Below are 21,994 nucleotides of genomic sequence, written 5' to 3' on the forward strand. Positions count from 1 at the left end.
TAGGCTGCTTGGCTCAGAAGAATTACTGTACTTCCAACTGGTGTCAGAATGGAGGCAGCTGTGTGAACAAATGGAATACATACTCTTGTGACTGTCCTCTGCAGTATGGTGGCAAAAACTGTGAACAAGGTAAGCAATTGACCCCTTTCTCACTCATTATGTCAAACAGCACATTATTTGGGGACAAAATAAAGCCATTCTGGACTACCAGACTTGTACTTTGGAGCAGTGCTTTGTATAACACATCTTTATTTTGCATCTCACTTAGTGTCTTTAAAAAACTGTAAAACTGACTCTTAGGAATGATTTTATCAAGAATCTAATACAGTGTTCCCTCCCTACTTTGCGGTTCGCTTTTTGCTCCCTCACTGCTTTGCTTTTTTTTTCTGAGCAGTGTGCATGCTCAAAAGGTGCCAGTTTTCCTTTTGCACATTTGCCCTTCCTCTCGTCAGTGTTCAGCCGGGCCACTCTGGATGCCGACGAGAGGGAAGCGCATGCACAAAAGGGAAACTGGCAGGCGCCGGAGAGGAAGAAGCACAGGAAAAAGGCTTGCAAAGGGAAGAAAGGCCACCTAACTACTAATTCAGTAGACTCTCACTTATCCAAGCCTCACTTTTCCAAGCTTCTGGATAATCCAAGCCATTTTTGTAGTCAATGTTTTCAATATATCATGATATTTTGGTGCTAAATTCGTAAATACCGTAATTACAACATAACATTACTGTGTATTGAACTACTTTTTCTGTCAAATTTGTTGTATAACATGATGTTTTGGTGCTTAATTTGTAAAATCATAACCTAATTTGATGTTTTATAGGCTTTTCCTTAATCCCTCCTTATTATCCAAGAGATTAGCTTATCCAAGGTTCTGCCGGCCCGTTTAGCTTGGATAAGTGAGACTCTACTGTATAATGTGTAAATATTGAAATATAGTGCCCCTGCTTCGCGGATTTTCACTTATTGCAGGTGGTCCTGGAATGTAACCCCTACAGAAGGGAGGGAACATTGTAATCCACAGTATGTAGGGAGCATAGCCAATATGTCATGGCAAATGTTTTTTTTCTGTTCTTTAACTGGATAATTTGTAACAACCATGGCCATTTGTTTTCAAGTCCAGTAGGAGCATCCCAGTATCAGTTGATCTGATACAATTTCTTTCAATAGAAGCAGTGGTGTAATATTCAGGGATCTTGTACTGGCTTAACTGAGGTTGATGATCTTAGAGTGTTGTAATGTATGGACACTATCATGCCATTAGAATCTGTGACATATGTAGCTTTCAACTTCTTGTTCTGTACTCGTAACCACTAATGCAGGACATTTTACTGAAATGTATAAGCTGTCATTGAAATAATAAATGTACTCTTTTGCAGATTGTTTCTCTTTCCCTTTCCATTCATTGTTTTCCCCACACCCACTGCATTCTTAGTCTTTAATGTAAAGGTAAAGGTTTCCCCGACATTAAGTCTAGTTATGTCCAACTCTGGGGGTTGGTGCCCATCTTCATTTCTAAGCCGAAGAGCCAGCATTGTCCAAAGACACCTCCAAGGTCATGTGGACGGCATGACTGCATGGAATTTTGTCTTAGTTTTTACTCTTTAGCAAAATTTTCTTCTTTATAATGTGTTGGGGTTATCCCTGATGCCTCTCTCTTGTAACTGTGAGTGATTGTGTTTTTGCTCCCTAGAACTGGAAAGTTACAATAAATATTATGCAAATACATATACTATATTACGGAAAGTATATGTACTGCCTCTGTGATGGAGCCTTGGGTTGCTGTCAAAATAGTGGATCTCATGGCTAGCCTGCTACTTCTCTGCTATGGCATAGGTATTTTAAGATATGAAGGAATCTGCCCAAATGTTCATAATAATTAGGAAGCTCAGGTTTTTTGAAACACAGATTGAAAACTCCTGTTATAAATTCTAAGTTTAAGTATGTTGTGTTCTGTAGAAATGTGTAGGACACAGGTTGCTATCGTTAATGCTAGAAAAATGAAAGCAATGTATAGCCATTGAATGACTAACTCTTTTTTGTGCTTTCCTTTTGCACTTAGGAACAAATTATTTAGAACCTTGTTATCATTATTTCCAAAATAATTAAACATCAGATTTCTTCTTGAAAGACTAATGAGCTCAAAAATATCTATTAACAACTTGTTAATATCTAACCATGATTTGAGTCACAATCCATTCTACTCAAACTGAGTAGCAGGTTATTTAGTCCCCTTCTGCAGTCTGTTCCCATAAATGCAATTGAAACAGACTCACAACTCTGGATTTTAGTATAACGTAACTGCCTTTTCTGCCAAAAAATCATTCTAACAACCACATTTTATTATTCCTGACATTTTATTTTCAGGAGGCCTAAAATCACTTATTACTCATTTCCCGTAACATATCTGTGTGGCACTCTATGCATAAAGGAAAGTGTGTAATGTTAGTGAGAGAGCTCTGAGCAGTAATGACAGAGGTCAACCAGAAGTCATAGTAGTGGGAACAGAAGAAAGTCAAGTGCTTTACAGAACTACACATACCCACAAGGGGCTTCTCAAAAATATAACACTCTAGCCATGTGTTTTAGCCTGCAAGTTTCTTTAAAACTCGTCTTCTTTAGCAGCGTTTCTGGGATGATGAAAATGGGGTTTACCGAGCATCTAATGGATATTTTAAACTTACAGAAGCCTAGGGACTAGAATAGGGTGAAAAAAGTGTGGACCATGGCCTGTATACAGCAACACACGTCAGCTCCGGAACATGCCCTAACCTCCCCTCCCCAGAAATGTGCAAAAATTACCTCTTAATCATCGCAATAATACATCAAAGCAAAATATTTTGTTTATATTCACTTTGCACAATCTGTAAAAATGGACAAGAAATAGTCAGAAACAAAGTTAAACCAAAACCAGAGGTAATCAAATTAAAGCTAAATAAAACCTTGGGTTGCCCACAGAGGCGTCCTTGGGTCGCCCACAGCGGTGTCCCCCCGGGAGGTGTGGCTGCGTGACATGGAAGGTGTGGCCGTGCGACATGGGAGGCATGGCCAGACCTGGCCCCGCCTCCCGCGCCATGCACCCTGGCCCCGTCTCCCACGTCAGGCAGCCACGTCTCCCATGTTGCGCGACCACACCTCCTGCCGGGGGCCAGTGCGCGAGGGCCCGCAGCAGGAAAGCCCATCCAACCTGGATGGGCCTTGTCCTTCGGGCCTGGGAGGCTGGGCCAGGCTGCACGCTGCGGGAGGCGGGGCCAGACGTGGCCCTGCCTCCCACGCCGCTCACCCTGGCCCTGCCTCCCATGCTGTGTGGGAGGCAGGGCCAGGGCGCGTGGGCCATGGTGGGAAGGCCCAGCCAGCCTGGATGGGCCTTCTCCTTCAGGCCTGGATGGGCCTTCCCGCTGCGGCGGGAAGGCCCAGGCCTGAAGGAGAAGGAGGCGGGGGTGGCGCCATCCTCCCGGGGGCCCGACTGCACCCCTGAGACGATGGCGCCACAGGCAAATGCTTCCCTGGCCTGGTGGTTGGACCGCCTCTGGTCGCCTGTAGTGTGGACCTCTCGTCAAAATTGACTTCGAACCCCATTCATTTGCCCTTTCCTAGACTGAGGTTTGAAAGACCTATGTATGTATTAAATTCTGCTAGGTACTATAAACATGTAGTGATTCCTTGGTGAAATTGGTTGCTCTCATCCTTTGATTATTTCAGACCTGGTTATGGGAAGAACATGACTTTGGTTTCCTTAGTGGACAATTATTTGTTGAGAAGTGGACAGGGAAGGGATAGACCAGATATACGTGTTCACTTGACTTGGAGACACTTCTTTGCAGTTTCTCCATTCCTTTCTGGAAGGAAAGCTCAGACAATACCTGGTCATCTTCTCTCCCATTAATCTGTGGAGTCTCTGAGGACTCTTATATCTTCAATGTTATTGAACATCTGTATGAAACTAAGAGGAGACGTTTTCTGGAGGTTTGGGGTGCTGATGGCATCCACACAATTTCTTCCTTCCATTGAATTAAAACAAACTTTTTTCAGTTCTAAACCAGTATCTGGCATCAATAACAGTTTTTATGAAAGCAAACAAATTGCAGCTCAGTTCAGATGAAGCAGAGGTCCTCCTGGTCAGTCATAAGGCAAATCAGAGTACAGGGATGCAGCCTGTCTTGGATGAGGTTACACTGTCATGAAGGTAAAAGTTTACCATTTGAGTATCCTCCTGAGCTCAGCTTTGAACCTGGAGGCCCAGATTTCTATCATGAGTAGGAACCGTTTCACAATACACGATTATAGTGGCATGATTTTACTTAAAATCCTAGCCTTTGTAGTTTTGCGTAAAAATCAGTTTTGCACAGAAAAATGTGTGTTGTTCAGTTCAGCAAAAGGGCACAGCCCCTGCTTCTCAGGTCCTTTTACATTACACAACGACAGTATTTTGTTCCTACTTTAGTTTCCCTGACAAATTCATAACAAATCATGAGAGTTTCCGTTTGGTGGGGGACTATAGAATTTTCTGGCTGATAATATTAAAATTCCCTCTAAACAACAAATCCCAAGGTTCTACAGAATGACAATTAAAGGGCAATCATTGTGTTTAACTCTGTAGTTTAGAAGAATGGATGTGCTATTATGTGGCTTTAGAAAGTTGTCAGCATCTTAATTGTGTGCTTATTTAACCTGTTCCTAAACTTCTAAAGAATATCTGCATTCTTCCAAGCAAATTTCTTCAAATGTTCTAAACTTATCCCTAGGTTACCATATCTAGGAGTTCTATGCTGTTTTTGAAAAATTATTTCTGTGGTGTTCATTTTTTTGTCAATAACTGAGAATTCCATTGGGAAAACATACTTTTTCTCTCTCTTTCTTATCCCACCCCAACATTTTAAAGCTTTTCTTTTAATTTTTTTTGTTTCTTTGGTTTTCCCTTTTGTCCTTTACTGCAGTCATGACTTTTCCTTACCGTTTTACTGGGGAGAGCATCATCATCTGGAGTGATCTTGATATCACTATTTCTGTACCATGGTACATTGGTCTCATGTTTAGAACACGGAAGGTTAACGGTATGTTAATGCAAGCTAATGCAGGGCTGTCATCAAAAATCAACATTCAGGTAAGTTATTTCATTAATAACCATAGAATATCATTAAATAACAAACTTTGAAACTAAATTTAAATGTCTGTGCTTGTCACAGAGTACAGATAGCATAGATCTGAGAGCAAATGCAATGGGAGATCAGTAAGGACTAAATATATGTATGTATTTGCATCTAATATTACATCCTTAATTAGCCAGCCAGGATGTTTGTTGCAGTTGAGCCCAAAGAGATCATGGACCTATTCACTCTACACAATTATAGTGCTATTATTGCACTTGAGCTACTTTGGCCCCATCCTATGGAATCTTGGGACTTGTAGTTTAATGAGGCACCAGAATTGATCATTCTAAACAACTATCCATACACTGCAAATCCCAGGATTCTATGGGGCATTGCTGCAACAGCTGCTCTTACAGCAGTGCAACATTATGTGCAATTTCTGGCTGTCCGTACTATGGTTACACTCAGATATACATATGGTACTTCTTGTCAGCAGAGTTAGTTGGGGCTGTGAAAGTGGTGGCCCAATATATCAACACAGTTGTGCGCTAGATGAGGACCAATAAACTAAAATGGAGCAATAAAGTTTATCCTGGTAAGACAGAGGCTGTGGAGATTGCTGGTACTTGGGTCCGGAAACTAAGTAAACAGCCTGTGCATCAGTTAAACTCTCCTTGAAGGAATGAATGCATGGTGTGGAAGTAGTTTTGGTTTCATCCTTGTTACTGGAAACACAAGTGGCTTGGAGAATTTGGGTCAGTTTCAACTAGTCCACCAGCTACAGCTTTTCCTAGGTTGAACATAGATAATGTGGACTACTAATTACCCACTGTAATGGGTAATTGAAGGTTTGCCTTTGGATTTGATTTTGAAGCTACAGGTAATGCAAGATGCAACAGCCAGATTGCTTACTACAATATCATAGAGATATCATTGGTCTTAAAGGAACTGTAGTGGTTGCTAATATGCTTTAGACTGCTGGTGGTGATACTTAAAGCCCTACTTGGCTTGGGACCTTGATCTTTGAGAGAGTTTCTTTCACTATATATACCTACCTGAGAATTGAATTCTACTGGATAGGCTCCTCTTTGTTCCATCAATAGAGACAATATGGAGGACATGGCTCAGGGAATTCAGGGCTCTGCCACCCTAGTTGTGGGATGCTTGGAGGCCTATTTGGAGCCAATGCTAGCCTCTTTTATCATCAAGTAAAAATATAGCTGGTTTTTTAAATTGATTTTCAATTGTTTTAATCTTACTGTTAAATTGTTTGATCTGTTTAAGATATTTTACATGTTTTCACCTGATTATTATTTGATTTCATTTGTACACTGCTCTGATAACTCATGGTATGGGATGGGATATATTTTAATTAATAGATAAATAATAAGGAAGATCATTTTCCAGCACAATCCTGTGTGTGCTTACTCAGAGGTTGAGTATGATGGCATTTCTCTCTCCATTGTGTTTAGGAGTGCAACATTAACTCCTGAAATTTTACTGTATGAGGAAATGAAGTCAGGTTACTTGGGTTGAAAGACAAATTTTTTTACAAAAATGCTGCAGAAATTTTGAACTAGGTTTGCAGCCAAAATTTATATAAGAGAGGTCAGTTATTCAAATTGTTGTGAGATACCTCACATATTTGTCACTAACTCAGTCACACTTGCTCTTGGGTTAGTTTTTTTTTTTACATTCGTGTACAAACTAGCCAGTCTGGATCTTATTTTTAAAATCCTATTCCTTTGTTTACCTCCAGACTGAATAGGTGTTATAGCAAGGTCAAACAGAAGCTAGTTTGAAATCTACTGGTAGATCTCAGGTACATCAGCAAGGGTTTCAGATTCCCATTAGTTTAACAATAGGTAGTAAACTTCTAAAGTTATTTTTTTAAACCCTCTGTAGTAGCTACTGCAGGGGTTAATTGTGCTACTTGAGTTAATTGTGCTAAATCCTCCACCTGTATCATAATTGATTTCGACACAGGTTTTTGTATAGTTCCACAGACTACATTTGAGAACTGCTTGTGCTAGATTCCCTAATCTGTAGTAATTCAGGTATAGTTTTGTGGTTATATAGTCAGTGTTTGATTCATTTGGAGCAGCTGATAGATTCATTTCAATACATAGATACACACATACATATCCCAACAACTTGCATCTTACTTTGATTGATGGAAAAACCAAAATAGATCAAATATGGCAAAAGTCTCTCCCTGTTAGAGTATTGAAAATTGATCAGATTTTAGTCAGGCTAGGTACAGAGCAATTTTAAGCAAGACAGGTATGTATTGGCCAAGCAGTATGAAAGCAAACTTTTTTGTTGTTATTGGTGTATTGTTTGTTTGTTTGCTTGCTTCTTTGCTTGTTTTAACAAAGGTTAGTTTAATTGAAAAAGAACTCACTTTGCGATCTACACTGACCATTTAATGCAGTTCTCAGTTAGCTTCAAACTCTTGTAGCTAGATAACAGGTAGATAACAAATGGCCACAAAAGCATGCAAAAAAAGCATGTGCACCAGTGTTCTGTGGTTTATGTAATCACCATCCAGGCCTCAAACTGGTTCTGGGATTTCCTATGTAATAATGTATACAGCAAAACCACTTTTTTCAATACCAGTTTGAAACTGCATTAATTGGTCAGTGTAAAAAAGGTCAAGGTAAAGGTTTCCCCTGACGTTAAGTCCAGTTGTGTCCGACTCTGGGGGTTGGTGCTCATCTCCATTTCTAAGCCGAAGAGCCGTTGTTGTCCTTAGACACCTCCAAGGTCATGTGGCCGGCATGACTGCATGGAGCGCCGTTACCTTCCCGCCTGAGCGGTACCTATTGATCTACACACATTTGCATGTTTTCGAACTGCTAGGTTGGCAGAAGCTGGAGCTAATAGCGGGCGCTCATTCCGCTCCCCGGGTTTGAACCTGGGGCCTTTCGGTCTGCAAGTTCAGCAGTTCAGTGCTTTAACACACTGAGCCACTAGAGGCTCCCTAACTGGTCAGTGTAGATGGGGGCTTATTCACTTCTGATTCCAGGCATCTCTTGTATTGAGAAAGAGAACTCCTCCCTAACGTCCTGCCTTGGAGCGCCACGATTTCAAATTTATCATTAGCTGCTTTCTGTAGAAGTTTTGAGAACTTTTTGGCTAGCTATTCCACACATACCAACATGCAAATAGAACTCCTCTCTAGCAGGAGAGCAGCATCTCTTTCCATTCTTAGCCTCTTCCAAGCAGCACATTTCAGGACAAGAATTGTACTTGAAGCTTATTAAAAATATATAATATAATGTAATTTTTCCTAATTCTGTCATTCTCTGTAAATAGCTGATAGGATTTCTATCAGGAAAACTACAAGAATTAGTATTACATGGTTCAGCATATCAAAAGATTTCTTCTTTCAGCTTGTAGGATGTAGTCAAAATGCATGGATGTAGCCAAACCTACATCCATGTGTCTTAATAGGGATGATCAATGAAAATCTCTCCTTATTATGGGAAGAAGAGTCCATCAGCACATTTTTTTTTTAATTTACCCCTAGTCAATTTACATAATTCTAGGGCAAATAGCTTCTGGGACAAATTTAAGGCCACAGTTGTTAAATCGTAAAAGCCCCACCAACCTGGCCCGTGATTCAGGGAGTTGTAATTCGACAACATCAAGGGACACAAGTTTGAGAACTACCACAATAGACCTATAGAAATGTGTGGAGGAGAGTAATTTCATCTCATTCATAAAAGGTTGTATTCTCACAGTATTCTTCCTGATTGGGCATTTAGATTTTCCAGGACAGGAAAAACTCTGTGTTTGTCATATTAGTAGTTGAAACAACAGTTTTGCCATAAATGCTTCTGGAATAACAGATTGAGTACAAGTGGAATCAGAATGTAGTTTTCAGTATATATTTTAGATAAATATTTTTCAACATACAGTAGAGTCTCGCTTATCCAAGCTCCGCTTATCCAAGGTTCTGTATTATCCAACACAGTTTGCCTTTTAGCAGTCAATGTTTTTGTAGTCAATTTTTCAATAAATTGCAAAATTTTGGTGCTAAATTCATAAATACAGTAATTATTACATAACGTTATCGTGTACTGAACTGCTTTTTCTATCCATTTGTTGTAAAGCATGATGTTTTGGTGATTAATGTGTAAAATCATAACATAATTTGATGTTTAATAGGCTTTTCCTTAATCCCTCCTTATTATCCAACATTTTCGCTTATCCAGTGTTCTGCTGGCCCGTTTATGTTGGATAAGTGAGACTTTACTGTATATTTAAAAATAATCTAGGAAGCTGCAACCTTCACTCTCTTCACATCCCAATTGGATACAAATGGAACAGAGAAATATATGCATAACTATTTGTATGTGGCAGGATATTTAAAGAGGTGTTTTTTTTACATCAATGAAAAACAGCTGTATTTGTTTTTAACAGATACTGAATAAACATGTGGTTTTTGAAGTTTATGATGGACTGAACAAAATAGCCAATTTAACAATGGCCCAGTCCCGAGTCAGTGATGGCGAGTGGCATCACTTACTAATTGAGCTGAAGAGCGCAAAAGATGGCAAAGACATCAAGTACTTGGCTGTTGTGACCCTGGACTATGGGATGTATCAGGTGAGGAGATAATAATGCCAATGATAACCTTTAGCTCTACAAAATGAGACCATAGAATCATAGAGTCAGAAGAGACCACAAGAGTCATTGAGACCAAGTCCTAGAATCAGTCTCATTGCCATAAAGCATGACAGTAATGAATAGTGCCAAATCAGTTATTTTTATTTTCCCTCTACTGTGGGATGGATCCCTTTTCTCCAAAAGTACATGGTAGTGTTCACCGTTGTTTATTAGGCAAGATTTCATAACTTTTCTAGAATTCATATACTGTATGCTCATGTATAAATCAATCTCATGTGTAAGTCTAGGGCAGGTTTCGTGTCCAAAATTATGGATTTTGATATGGATAAGTCAAGAGTAATTCTCCAGAACAAAGAATATGCATGCTGCCTCAGGGGGGCATTACCCTGCTGACACCACCATTTTGCCTGCTTAGGCATTCAAGAAGGCCAGAAGTGACACCACAGTGGAGAGTAGAAGGTGCTTCTTTTACATTCCCATGGGTCAGAGTAAGGTATTGCCTCTTGCCACTCTACTCAGAGAAGATGTTTCTCTTTCATCATCTTTCTCTTTTTCCTCTTCTGCTTGTTCTTCTGCTTTTGATAAGAGTGTTGTACAGTACTCAGATTAACTGGTGGAGAAGTCGATCCAGGTTTTTTGGGCTGATAAAATTTCTAGACTTATACATGAGTATATAGGGTATTACACCTTGAATTCAAAACTAAATTCAGATCAACTTGATTTCCATTTATGTAGCTGAAGAATTAGAGACTTGTGAAGAAAGAAAATAGTCTATTTGAATCTATCTGTGGGTTCCAGTTGAATGAACAGAGAATAAAAGACATTCTACCTTTTGGAAATACTTTCTTATCAGAAGTACAGCGTGATTAGCTTCCATTACCACTTTAAGCTTATTCTTGATTACGTTTTTCTCAGTTTATCAGTAAAATATTGTAACTGAGAATTCATAGACGAAGAAACAACTGCTTTTAACAACTATTCTTCCTTTCAGAGCACTGTACAGATTGGAAATCAGTTACCTGGACTAAAAATGAAAAGCATTATTGTGGGAGGCGTCTCTGGAGATCATGTCTCTGTTCAGCAGGGTTTCTACGGCTGTCTCCAGGTAAAAACTGAACATTAGAAAATACGTTTCTCATGAGAGCATTCCTGTGTCCTCCAAGAATAAGCTGCTTTATAGTGATGGAGTAGTATATAACTGTGTTTGCATTCTTTTAATTTTAACTGAAATTAAGCTAACATCCAATTTAGTTGTTTACTGTTTTAATTTCTTGGGGTTTTTTTTAAACCTAGGTCTTATGAAGTATGGTGTCTGCTTTATTAGGGCCCTCAACTGATTTAGCATCAGTGAGGTTGGATCTTGTTGCATATATATTATGGTTTGACAGGATGTCTGAATGATGAAACATCACAACCCCCCCTCCCCCGCTGCCTCCCAGCATGGTTGCAAAGAGGTGTTTCCATTTTCCATGAGACATAGTTCAGTGTTTCACCTGTATGAGGATTTAGGTCAGTGGGTTGCAGTGTATCAGTATCATTCAGACAACCTGTAAAAATTTTTATTGTGATATTTTACTACTATGTGTAGTGTTTACCGTACTTGTTTAAACAAGCTCTGAAATACTGTGTTGATGTTAACATTGTTTCTGCCCTGTCTTGCCTTTACAGGGAGTGAGAATGGGAGAGACACCTACAAATGTAGCTACTTTGAATACGGAGCAGGCCACCAAGATTCATGTGACAGAAGGCTGTGAAGTGGACAATCCCTGTGATTCTAATCCTTGCCCCCTGCACAGCTATTGTAGTGATGACTGGGACAGTTATTCGTGCATTTGTGATCCAGGTAAAATTGATAAAAGTAATTAAATGGTAATAATATGATTGTTCTGGATTCTAAAATTCTATTATTCTGATTTTTTTAAATGGTATCATATAAATATATATGTGAAATTTTATCTTTTATAGAATGAGGAGCAGCTTACAATTTATACAAAAAAACCCCAAATTCCTCTTCAAAATTATTTTTCATTTTTAAAAATTGATATTTGAACACTGTTTAAGCTTGTATAGATTTCAGTTTGCATAACTTTGAAAGTATTCTTTGTAGTTTAAGTATTGTTTGTACTTTGGGCAGAATAATTTAACATGGACTTTGTGTAATTCATTTTCTTTCAAACTAGATTTTTCAGATTTACTTCTGATGTAAACATCAGAACTTGTAAACATCAAACATGATTTTCCCATACAGAAAAATACAGCAAATTGTGAAATGTGTCACACCAGAAGTAAATGTCATTTACTGTGCTTCATAGAGTGTATAGTTTAGCATATGTTTAATTAATATGTTTAATATTATGCTTTACTCTCAGGTACTGCATGAAACTACAGAATTTTGAATTAATACTTTAATTTTAAGGCTTTTTGTCATCATGCATAACTTGCAGAAGAAAATAAATTCATTTTCATTAACATCATAGGCTAAAAATATCCTCCAAAGACAGTTATTTAAGTGGTATCTATTTAAATATAGAAGAGTAGTGTCTTTTGTTATCCTTTCAATACAGTCTTGTGGAAGGAGGAAAATTTACTAACAGCTCAAGAAATGTTATTACTTTTTGACTTCAAAATAGATGATCTTCTGAGACTCATAAATTATACAGTGGTTGCTAGATGTCTATAACTTTGTCTCCTCAGGGTTCTTTGGGACAGACTGTGTTGATGTGTGTAGCCTGAATCCATGTCAACACGTCTCTGCTTGTGTCCATAAGCCAAGCTCTTCTCATGGATACACCTGTGAATGTGGGCAAAGCTATTATGGACAATATTGTGAAAGCAAGTAAGCAAATGATACTATTCTTATTTTACGCGTTTCAGTTCACATCCCACCTTCCCTTCTGCTGATAATATAGTGTTATAAAAAAGAAGGCTGGATTAAGACAACAGCTTCTTAAACTTCTATTTTATGTACAAAAGCATGCAAAGGGAAGGTAATTGTAACTTCAAGCATAACCAGATATTGCCATCAGCTTTACTGGAGATTATGGCTCACTTATTGAATAATTTTATTTTACTACAGTTATGCTAATTAGCATGTCTATTTAATCTATAACAGAGAAAAAGTAATTTCTCCTAGTTGGTCTGCTCAATTTTTTTCATCAGTGTTCGTATGAAAAGCAAGCACAACAAGGCAAGATGAAGCTTACTAGTTTCTGTGCAAGAGAAGAATGCATTTTCTTTTCTAATAATTCCAATACTGGTTTTTTTTCTTTTGCATTTCCTTTTTTTGTAGGATTGATTTGCCGTGTCCCAGAGGCTGGTGGGGAAATCCCATTTGTGGGCCTTGCAACTGTGAGATCAGTAAGGGCTTTGATCCCGATTGCAATAAGACTAATGGAGAGTGTCGGTGTATGGTAAGAAGACATACAATCATTTTGTAAATGAAATCCTTGTTCAGGCTAGAGTAGGACAAGCAAACCATCAGATCATAGGTTAGAGTCTGTCCTGTTAGTGACTCCAGGTTTTCTCCACCCAAATATTTCACCTTTGAGATGAAGAGAAGGCCCCTTTATCTTTACTAAGATTTTCCCCGTCTACTCAAGGAGGTCTGTGCTGTTATTTCCAGTCCCTGGTTTCATACAAGGATGGATCGTTCTCCTTTCTCATGTGGAGAAGGCTGAGGAAAGCATTCTGGCTGTATCCCAGGAATACCAATTGAAAAAATTCAGTCTCTGTCCACCTTGCCCAAACTAGGTAAATGCTTGAAGAAGAAAAGTTTGCTAGGCGAACATGGTGTTTGCTAGGTGAACTTTCACTTCCATTTGAGGTGGTTTATACAAACTGCACACATTGTTAACTTCTGGTCAGCAGTCAACATAGAGGCCTCTTCACATAATGGATAAAGAGTATATATGATGACCACCTTTGACTTAGGCCCCTTCTACACTGGCCCTATATCCCAGGATCCGATCCCAGAGTATCTGCTTTAAACTCGATTATATGCATCTCCACTGCCAGATAATCTGGGATAAGAAAATAATCTGGGATAAGATCCTGAGATATAGGGGTAGTGTGGAAGGGGCCTCAGTCATATGTATGTTTTGCATACACAGACACATTTTAATGTTATGTCTGAAGAATGTGGTTGCATAAAGAAGTCTGATTTCCTATTGGACTGTCAAACATGTTTTTCCTATACAGAAAATAAATCTTTGATTCTGAAATGTACAGATAATTTCATAGTCTTCATTTTTTTCCAAACTGTTTGAAGAGTAATTCACATGTAATGGAAAACTAAGGCTAAACAGTGAATTAGCATGCAGTTTAAAGCCATCTTCCCCATGACCACAGTGTTCTTTCCCCTAAAAGTCTTTATTAGCAGCAGTTCTTGTCCACTGCTTACATTCCTGATATGCAAACATAAATGGAAATGTCTTTCTTTTTCCAGGCAAATCATTACAGACCACAAAACAGTGACACTTGCTATCCGTGTGACTGTTTACCTTCTGGTTCCCAAAATCGCACCTGTGACAATGAAACAGGACAGTGTCCCTGTAAAGCAGGAGTGATTGGCCGACAGTGCAATCGTTGTGATAATCCCTTTGCTGAAGTCACCGTTCATGGCTGTGAAGGTATTTTCTTGTTTTTGTTCTTTTTTTTATATGTTGTTCATCGCTTTGAGTCCTGAGGCAGGAGAAAAGCGGGATAGAAATAAATTAATCATAATAATAAAGCCCATTTGGTGTACTGAGGCCTTGTTCACTACTTTGATCACACCTAGTCACTCTTGAACAGGGATAGAACCTAGTTCTCCAGAGCTTTCAGGACAAAGCTCCCAGAACTACAGTATGTCCACCTTAGCCATGGATTCAACAGCCATGGTTTTACTTACCTATACTCTAAAAAAAAATCCCCCCCCCTCCCCAGAAGTGTTCATTGGCCTCTCTAGATGTTCTAGTGTGGTATCTTCCAGTTCAGGAATAGTCACTGTAGGATTTGCTGTTATCCACGGTCTTATATATCCAAGGGAGGCCTTAAACCATATTACCCACAAATAAAAGGGGCCCATTGTATATTGCATATAAATGAATAATGTTTAATGAACGGCTAAGCCATTTTTCAAAATACGAAGACCCCTTTTACACTGCCACATAAAATCCAGATTATCTGCTTTGAACTGAATTATATAGCAATGTAGACTCATATGATCTACTTCAAAGTAGATTATGTAGATTATCTGTTTTGATAATCTAGATTATATGGCAGTGTAGAAGGAGCCATACAGAGTGCCCATTCTTTATGAAGTTGCTTGTAACCAAGCAGTGGCGTTGAACAAATCTAATACAAGAAAATATTCAGATTGTCTTCAGCTAATGTTTTTAATCTCCCTAATGCAGAAGAAATTGCTTACCTGTTTGGAATTTATATTTAGATCAGTTTAAAAAGGCAAACATTATACTGTTCTATAAGATCTTGCTTTATCTTTTGTTTTTCTTGAAATTGAAAGCAGATGTCATGTCAATAACTAGCCTCGCTTATTTATTGAAGACATACTGTTCTTGGATATTCTACCATGGTGTCTATGAATATTTGTTTAAAGCTGAGGCAGAGAACATGTTGCCTCTGCAGATATTTCCGAATGGCAGTTGATATTAACCCTTGCCAACACAGCCAATAGTGAAGGACGATCCCCACCCCATATCTACATAAACAAAACATATTTCCACTATCAATTCAGTGCTATTATATTGTGTTCCTTCTCATCAACTTCACACAGTGGTTTATAATGGATGTCCCAAAGCATTTGAGGCTGGCATTTGGTGGCCACAGACAAAATTTGGACAGCCTGCTGCTGTGCCCTGTCCCAAAGGATCAGTTGGTAAGTGGAATAGTTAAGATGGTAAGAGTTGTTGTAGCTCAAAAAGTTTGGTGTATATTCAGGAAAAAATATATCATCAAAATGTGGCAAAGAAAACTCAGATATGAACACTGCCAAGTTTTAAACTTTGTTTGTGGTTTTTGTATACATTATAACTGTATTCTCAATTTGCTTCTGACACAGTAAATAAAAATAAATATAGTTTCAGTTATTAAAGACCATATTGAAATACACATTGAGGTTAATGCTGTTCAGGTGCACAAAGGGAATTTAGCATACAGCCATGCTTACATAGAAAAGACATTGTTTTAAAGAGGAAATGCTTCCTGCAAATGGAAGTTCTCTGTGAAGTCAGAACTTGGATTTTGCACTTCTGTGTGCCTGAATAGAGCTGATGACTATTATGCTATTGGGACAGTAAATTCAGACCCACCTATGCTGCCATGTGATGCAGTTTCATAATGCAGTTTAACTGCATTGAACTACATTATATGGCAGTGTAGGCTCATATAACACAGTTCAGTGAAGTTAAACTGCATTATAAAACTGCATTATGTAATAGTGTAGATGGGGCATTGCTCAAGGTTTTAATCTTGTCTTTAAAAGGGCTATCAAAGATGCTTCATTCTGTTTTCAGAAAAGGTTCCGTACCTTGAATAGGTCCTTTAACTTCAGGAGAAACCTGAACTAAAATCACTGGCCTCACTGCTATGGAAGAAACCAGCCACCTCTGAATAGAGCTAATGAAAGATCAAACTGTAAAATATAGTAGATTATGAAGTGGTTGCAATATGCGGTGGGTTTGATGTTTGCAGGGGAGTCCCACAAGTCCTGAGGAAACTGTAACTGGATTATTCTCCTCCTTTTATTCTGTAGTATTGTGAAATGTATTTCAGAGTGAAGCATAATTTAAAATAATGTGTTATGTAAAGCAATTGGTATGATATTAGCCAGCAGACCTTTGTTCAACTGATCAAAAATTCTGACTTGGAACATCAGTAACGTTTCAAAGTATTCCTTTTATATATCACATTTATATGCATAAGGAATTATTTTCTTTAATGCACCAGAAAGATATAACTTTTTAATTTTCTGATAAAAATTAAATATGCAATGGCCAACCTACATAGCTCTCACTAATTGATTTCTTTTAGGAAATGCTGTTCGGCATTGTAACAGTGAAAAGGGTTGGCTGCCTCCTGAACTTTTTAACTGTACGACAGTTGGCTTCATGGATCTTAAAATCATGGTAAGAACAGGGTGCTTAGAGTTCCTTAATAAATGCAGAAAGATTGCAGAGTATCTTTTAGTTGTATCCCTTGCTATGCAAAGCATTCTGTCATCTCCCATTCACAAAATTGCACACGTGACAATATTGCCAAAACCACTAAGGCCTGGTTCACATTTTCTTTTGGCCTTGTATACGGTGGGATATGGAAATAGGTGCTAGCCTTACATGTGTCCTTTTCTTCCACATGTACACATACGGGTATATACATGTGTGTTATAAATATATCCCACTAAACCCTTATCAAACATGAGATAGAGCTTTGAACCTTTGTTGTTGTTTTTTGGTCTGCTTCAGAACGAGAAGCTTCTGCGCAATGAGACCAACATGGATGGTGATAAGTCTGTGCAGATTGCGAAAGTTCTCCATAGTGCTACAAACCACACAGGCTCCTTCTATGGGAATGATGTGCGAACAGCCTACCAGATGATGATCAGGGTATTGCAGTATGAGAGCCAGCAGCAAGGGTTTGATCTCGCTGCAACGAGGGATGTGGATTTCAACGAGGTAAGAAAGTTGAAATGATTTAGAGGGGACACAGATTGTTAGCTACATATGGAAAATCAGCTCTAGAAAGAATGCAGGTGCATTCTGTGCAATGATTCATCTCAGAAAGGCATAGCAAAGTATGTCATAGAGACTGCATATCATAAGGTTATTCGGCAAAGGCCTCTTTCAGTTCAGTGGACAGATGAAACAAAAGGTAGCACTAATGTAATGTAGAGACAGGGTATCCTGAATGCATGCATTCTTGCATCTTGAAGTACCACGTAGAAATATTTTTTAAATGAAGTGATTATTTTTATTACTGTTACCCAGAAGTATTTATAAATTACTTTTCTGCCTACCAAAAAAAACAACAGAGACAAAAATTATTTAGAAACAGTTGCAAATATTATAGTCTTCTGCTTGAGGCCAGAAAAAAAATCCCTCTTACGCAATGCAAACTTACTCAAATTGTGTAATTAACAAAATCAAAACGGAAACTGCAATTCAAACAGACATGAGTGGTTTAAAATTGTTTAAACTGATCAGATTGATTTTACAATAAGCCAAATCATGTGAAGATCCTCATATGCAGTGTGAATTATTAATACAATAATGATTACTAACTACTAACAATAGTAATAATAGTAGTACAGTGGAACCTGACTTAAGAGCATCGCAACTTAAGAGTGTTTTGAGTGAAGAGCTGTAGCCCAGCCCAGATTTCACTTTTACATACTAGCAGCATTTTGCGTTAAGAGCTAGCACAGGAGAGGTGTAGCATGAGAGTACAGGGCTTTAGGGCTTCAAAGGAGCAGCCTTCGTGCCTTGTGCTCTTGTCCGCTTTGCTCTTGTCCGTTTTGATGAACACTGGGTTAGTTTATTTTGTGTGATTTTTATTCCTGGTATGTTCAGCTTCATGAAGAGAGAGAGGGAGAGAGCACAAGAGAGGGAGGAAGGCTGGAGTGAGTACAGAATGAAGAAAATGATGCTTCTGCCTCTTCCCTTGTGCTTCCTTGCCACAACTTTGTGCTTCTGCTATTTTAAACTTTTTCTTTTTTTATTCCCCATGAATGTGCATTTATAAATTATTTGTTATTTATAAAGTACATTTTCTTATTTAAAAATCCGTAACAAAAAAATTAGGGGGGTTTCAGAGGACCGAAATAGATTAAGAGCATTTCAATGGGAAATTCGCTTTGAAATAAGAGCAATTTGAGTTAAGAGCTTGGCCGTGGAATGAATTAAACTCATAACTCAAGGCATCACTGTAGTAATATTGGCCTATGTACACCCTTCACTCCATTATACATGCTGACCCAGCCACTCCTGCCTCTGGTGTTTTCCTTTCTGCTCATAAGTGGATATAATTTCTGTTTCAAGTCACTGGCCTCCTCTGGTGCTTTACCAGAGGATTCAGTAGAATGGATTTGCAATACTAACTTTGGATGAGATGTAATGTCTGTAACAGAGTCTTAGTTTGATGTGGGTGCTTCCATCCCCCCCCCCCCATTTTCATAAAAACAAAAATACAATAGGCTGGGTTTTCAGGTATTTATTGTGCATGTTTACTTCTTTGGAACACACTGTTGACTGCTTCTTGATACTTCATGCATAGTTTTTTTCTCTCTGCTTTGTAGAATATCATAAGAGCAGGTAGTGCTTTGCTGGAGCCTAGCACCAAAGAGCATTGGGAGCACATTCAAAGGACAGAGGGGGGCACAGCACATCTGCTGAAACATTATGAGGAGTATTTCAACACTGTGGCAAAGAACATGCAAAAGACCTACATGAAACCTTTCATTATTGTTGCTGCAAACATGAGTAAGTCGTTGCCTTGACTATCATTTTTCTGTTGGATGTTACTTGTTAATATCTGCATTATTTGGTCAAATATTTGGTTAGGCTAATCAATTTTGAAAGTTTTTGATAGTCTTAAACAGTACACAATTAATTGTATACTATAGATTATTGCTTTTATTATGTTACATACAAGTATTTTAAAAACTGGAGGCATGCATATGCATCATCTAAAAATGAGGTGTGCTTCTTCTTTCAGAACGGTTGTACTTAGTTATCAGCAGATTGGATTCAATAGAGGAAGACCATAGGATTGACTAAAATTTCTTTGATAGAGTGTTTGACTGTCTAATGTCAGAATGACATTAGAGGGTCTCATTGTATTTTAAATTTTCTATTTATTTATGTTTTTGTTTTATTATTTTATTGATGTTTGATTATTGTCTGTGTTATATTATTTATTGTATTTGTTTGTTTTTCTGTTAGCCGCCCTGAGTCCCTCCAGGGAGAGGGGGCATGATATAAATAAGCTTTATTATTATTAGTGACAAGTCTATTATCAATATATCAGACATTGATCTTTGACCAGTCAGTGAAGTTTGAATCGGAAATTGGGAATCTGTAATACTTCTCCCATTATGCCTTACCACTGCCAAGTCCAACAACATCTATTAGTGCATGGGTTCACAAATCTGGCATGAATTGACACGGAACTGGAAAGGCTGTGCCTGTGTTGTCTCATCGAAATGGATTTTCTATGAATTATTTGGACCTAGTGGGTAAACAAATGTTGGTTGACCAGACTACAACATGACTGCCATAAGCTCCATGAATTGCAGTAGCCTATGATATTTTAGAAACAGAAGAAAGCCTCATTATGGACACATAGATACAGGCCTACATTCTATCCTGTTTCCCTTGTTTGCTGCCCTGTTGCTTGTTTCCAAGCTCAGTAAATCAGAGTTCAGGTAATACCAGGAATTATTGGAGGTAGGAAACTGAAATGCTGGTGAAAGTGATCTATTGTTTTACACTTCAGTGCCGGAATAAACATATGTCTTTTTGAAGACATCAAAGAACAATGGCAGGTGCTCAGAGATAGACAGTATCTCCTATTCATGAAGTACACTTGAAAATCAGCACCTACTCAACTAAGAAGCTAGCTAGGATCCTAGTGCTCTTGTGCTCCCCTTTTCACCTACTACAGCGTCCCCAGTTCAGCAATTGTAGTCTTTGACCCAGGAAAGGCAGGCTGGGGTGCTGAAAAAAACAAACAGTACAGTTGTAAAAGTGGACTTGCTCTTCTCTGTCTTTAGTAGGCAAAAAAATTGCCTTGTAAATGTTCAGTGGCAACAAATATAGCAATTGCTGCTGAAGGATTTGGCAAGATCTTGTGGAAGAATAAAGGAGAAGTGCCAAAGATACAGCCAAGGGAAACAAATCTTGTTTTGACACTCAGGGTTTCTATTTATGTGTGTAAGTTCCATACAGTGAGCTAGGATGTGGTTGGGAGACAGCAGAATTTTGGCTCCATGAAGTATCAGGGATTTAGGACACAAGCCTGAGCATGTTTAGTCAGAGGTCAATTGGGCTTGCTCCCAAGTGTTTTATATACTCATGTCAATTTTTTAAAAATTGACCAAAAGACACCTGGGTCAACTTATCTACAAGTCAGTGTAAGCTGCAGCATTAACATGGACAGAGAAATAGTGGCTCTCTGACATTTCCCCATTATGACTGCAAAAGTAGAATGGGATATATGCTTTTTTAGGTTCTTGCCTTCTGCCACTCTAGTCAGAAAAGTGTCCTTTTTTGACAAAATTTGAGGTATAGCATTAACTCTTTCTCAAAAGAAAAAGAACCATCTTCCATGGACTTTTTCCTGTATCACAATCCATGTGCTGTTCAGAACAGGGAGGGGGTGGCCTACTCATAACATAAAAGTACTATTAGGCATGAAACTCTGATAGTTTTGATAAAATCAGAGAATTCAGATATCTTTCTCAAGTAGTTTTCAGTGTTACTTCTGAGGCATCTGAGCCCTCATTTCTGTATTCTTCTCTTAAACCATGAATATAGAAGTTTTATTGCCAGGAATAGTCATCTAAGCAGGCACAAGTAAGTGAACTATCTGTCTACATATTTATTTGTTTGTTTTACCACTGAGACATGCCTTCTTAAGGTTAACTGAATTCTTTAAGCGTTACATCCAGGTTTCTTTTTAATACCCATGTAGTTTTACATGTATGCTAAAGCTTTGGGTTTGAACTTTATATGGTACGTATAAATTTGTGACATACACATATATATATATATTATGACCAACTATTTTTATTCTTGTTAGTTATTGCTGTTGACATCTTTGAAAAGTCTAATTTTACGGGAGCTAAAGTCCCACGGTTTGATGCGATTAAAGAAGATTATCCTAGAGATTTGGAGTCGTCTGTTTTGTTTCCCGATACTTTGTTCAAAGCTTCCAACAGAAAAGGTAGAGTATACACCAAGTTTATGAAACTTCGAATAAATGATCGCATCAACTGTGAAGGAGATAATTTATGCTGTCCAGGGCTGCGTACGTAAAGATCAAATCACTGTGAAGGAGATAATTTATGCTGTCCAGGGGTGCTTAGAAGAGGCAAAGCTGTGATGCATAATTCTATAGAGTATGTGATGCATAATTATCTATCTATATCTATATCTATACAGCCAGGAGACCTGAGTTCAAACATGCACTCAGCCATAGAAACCCACTGAGTAAAACTTGGACAGATCATAGTCTTTCAGCATCAGAGAATGCTTAAAACAACCCCTCTAAACAAATATTGC

The 21,994-nt window shown here is 38.3% G+C and overlaps 1 protein-coding gene across 5 annotated transcripts in view; it reads left to right on the plus strand.

Annotated features, from left to right (window-relative positions):
• The window catches only part of celsr1 (cadherin EGF LAG seven-pass G-type receptor 1), a 211,118-nt gene that overhangs the window by 149,320 nt on the left and 39,804 nt on the right, over window positions 1–21,994 (plus strand). For all 5 annotated transcript variants that reach the window (XM_062981674.1, XM_008111611.3, XM_062981675.1 and 2 more), the window contains 13 exons: window positions 4–129; window positions 4,932–5,098; window positions 9,513–9,698; window positions 10,711–10,824; window positions 11,388–11,562; window positions 12,414–12,555; window positions 13,009–13,129; window positions 14,164–14,347; window positions 15,493–15,594; window positions 16,749–16,843; window positions 17,180–17,389; window positions 19,009–19,192; window positions 21,513–21,656. In XM_062981674.1, coding sequence (XP_062837744.1) covers window positions 4–129; window positions 4,932–5,098; window positions 9,513–9,698; window positions 10,711–10,824; window positions 11,388–11,562; window positions 12,414–12,555; window positions 13,009–13,129; window positions 14,164–14,347; window positions 15,493–15,594; window positions 16,749–16,843; window positions 17,180–17,389; window positions 19,009–19,192; window positions 21,513–21,656 — 1,950 coding nt within the window. The remainder of the gene's footprint in view (window positions 1–3; window positions 130–4,931; window positions 5,099–9,512; window positions 9,699–10,710; window positions 10,825–11,387; window positions 11,563–12,413; window positions 12,556–13,008; window positions 13,130–14,163; window positions 14,348–15,492; window positions 15,595–16,748; window positions 16,844–17,179; window positions 17,390–19,008; window positions 19,193–21,512; window positions 21,657–21,994) is intronic.

Source organism: Anolis carolinensis, chromosome 5 (genome assembly GCF_035594765.1).
Source record: "Anolis carolinensis isolate JA03-04 chromosome 5, rAnoCar3.1.pri, whole genome shotgun sequence".
NCBI lineage: Eukaryota > Metazoa > Chordata > Lepidosauria > Squamata > Dactyloidae > Anolis > Anolis carolinensis.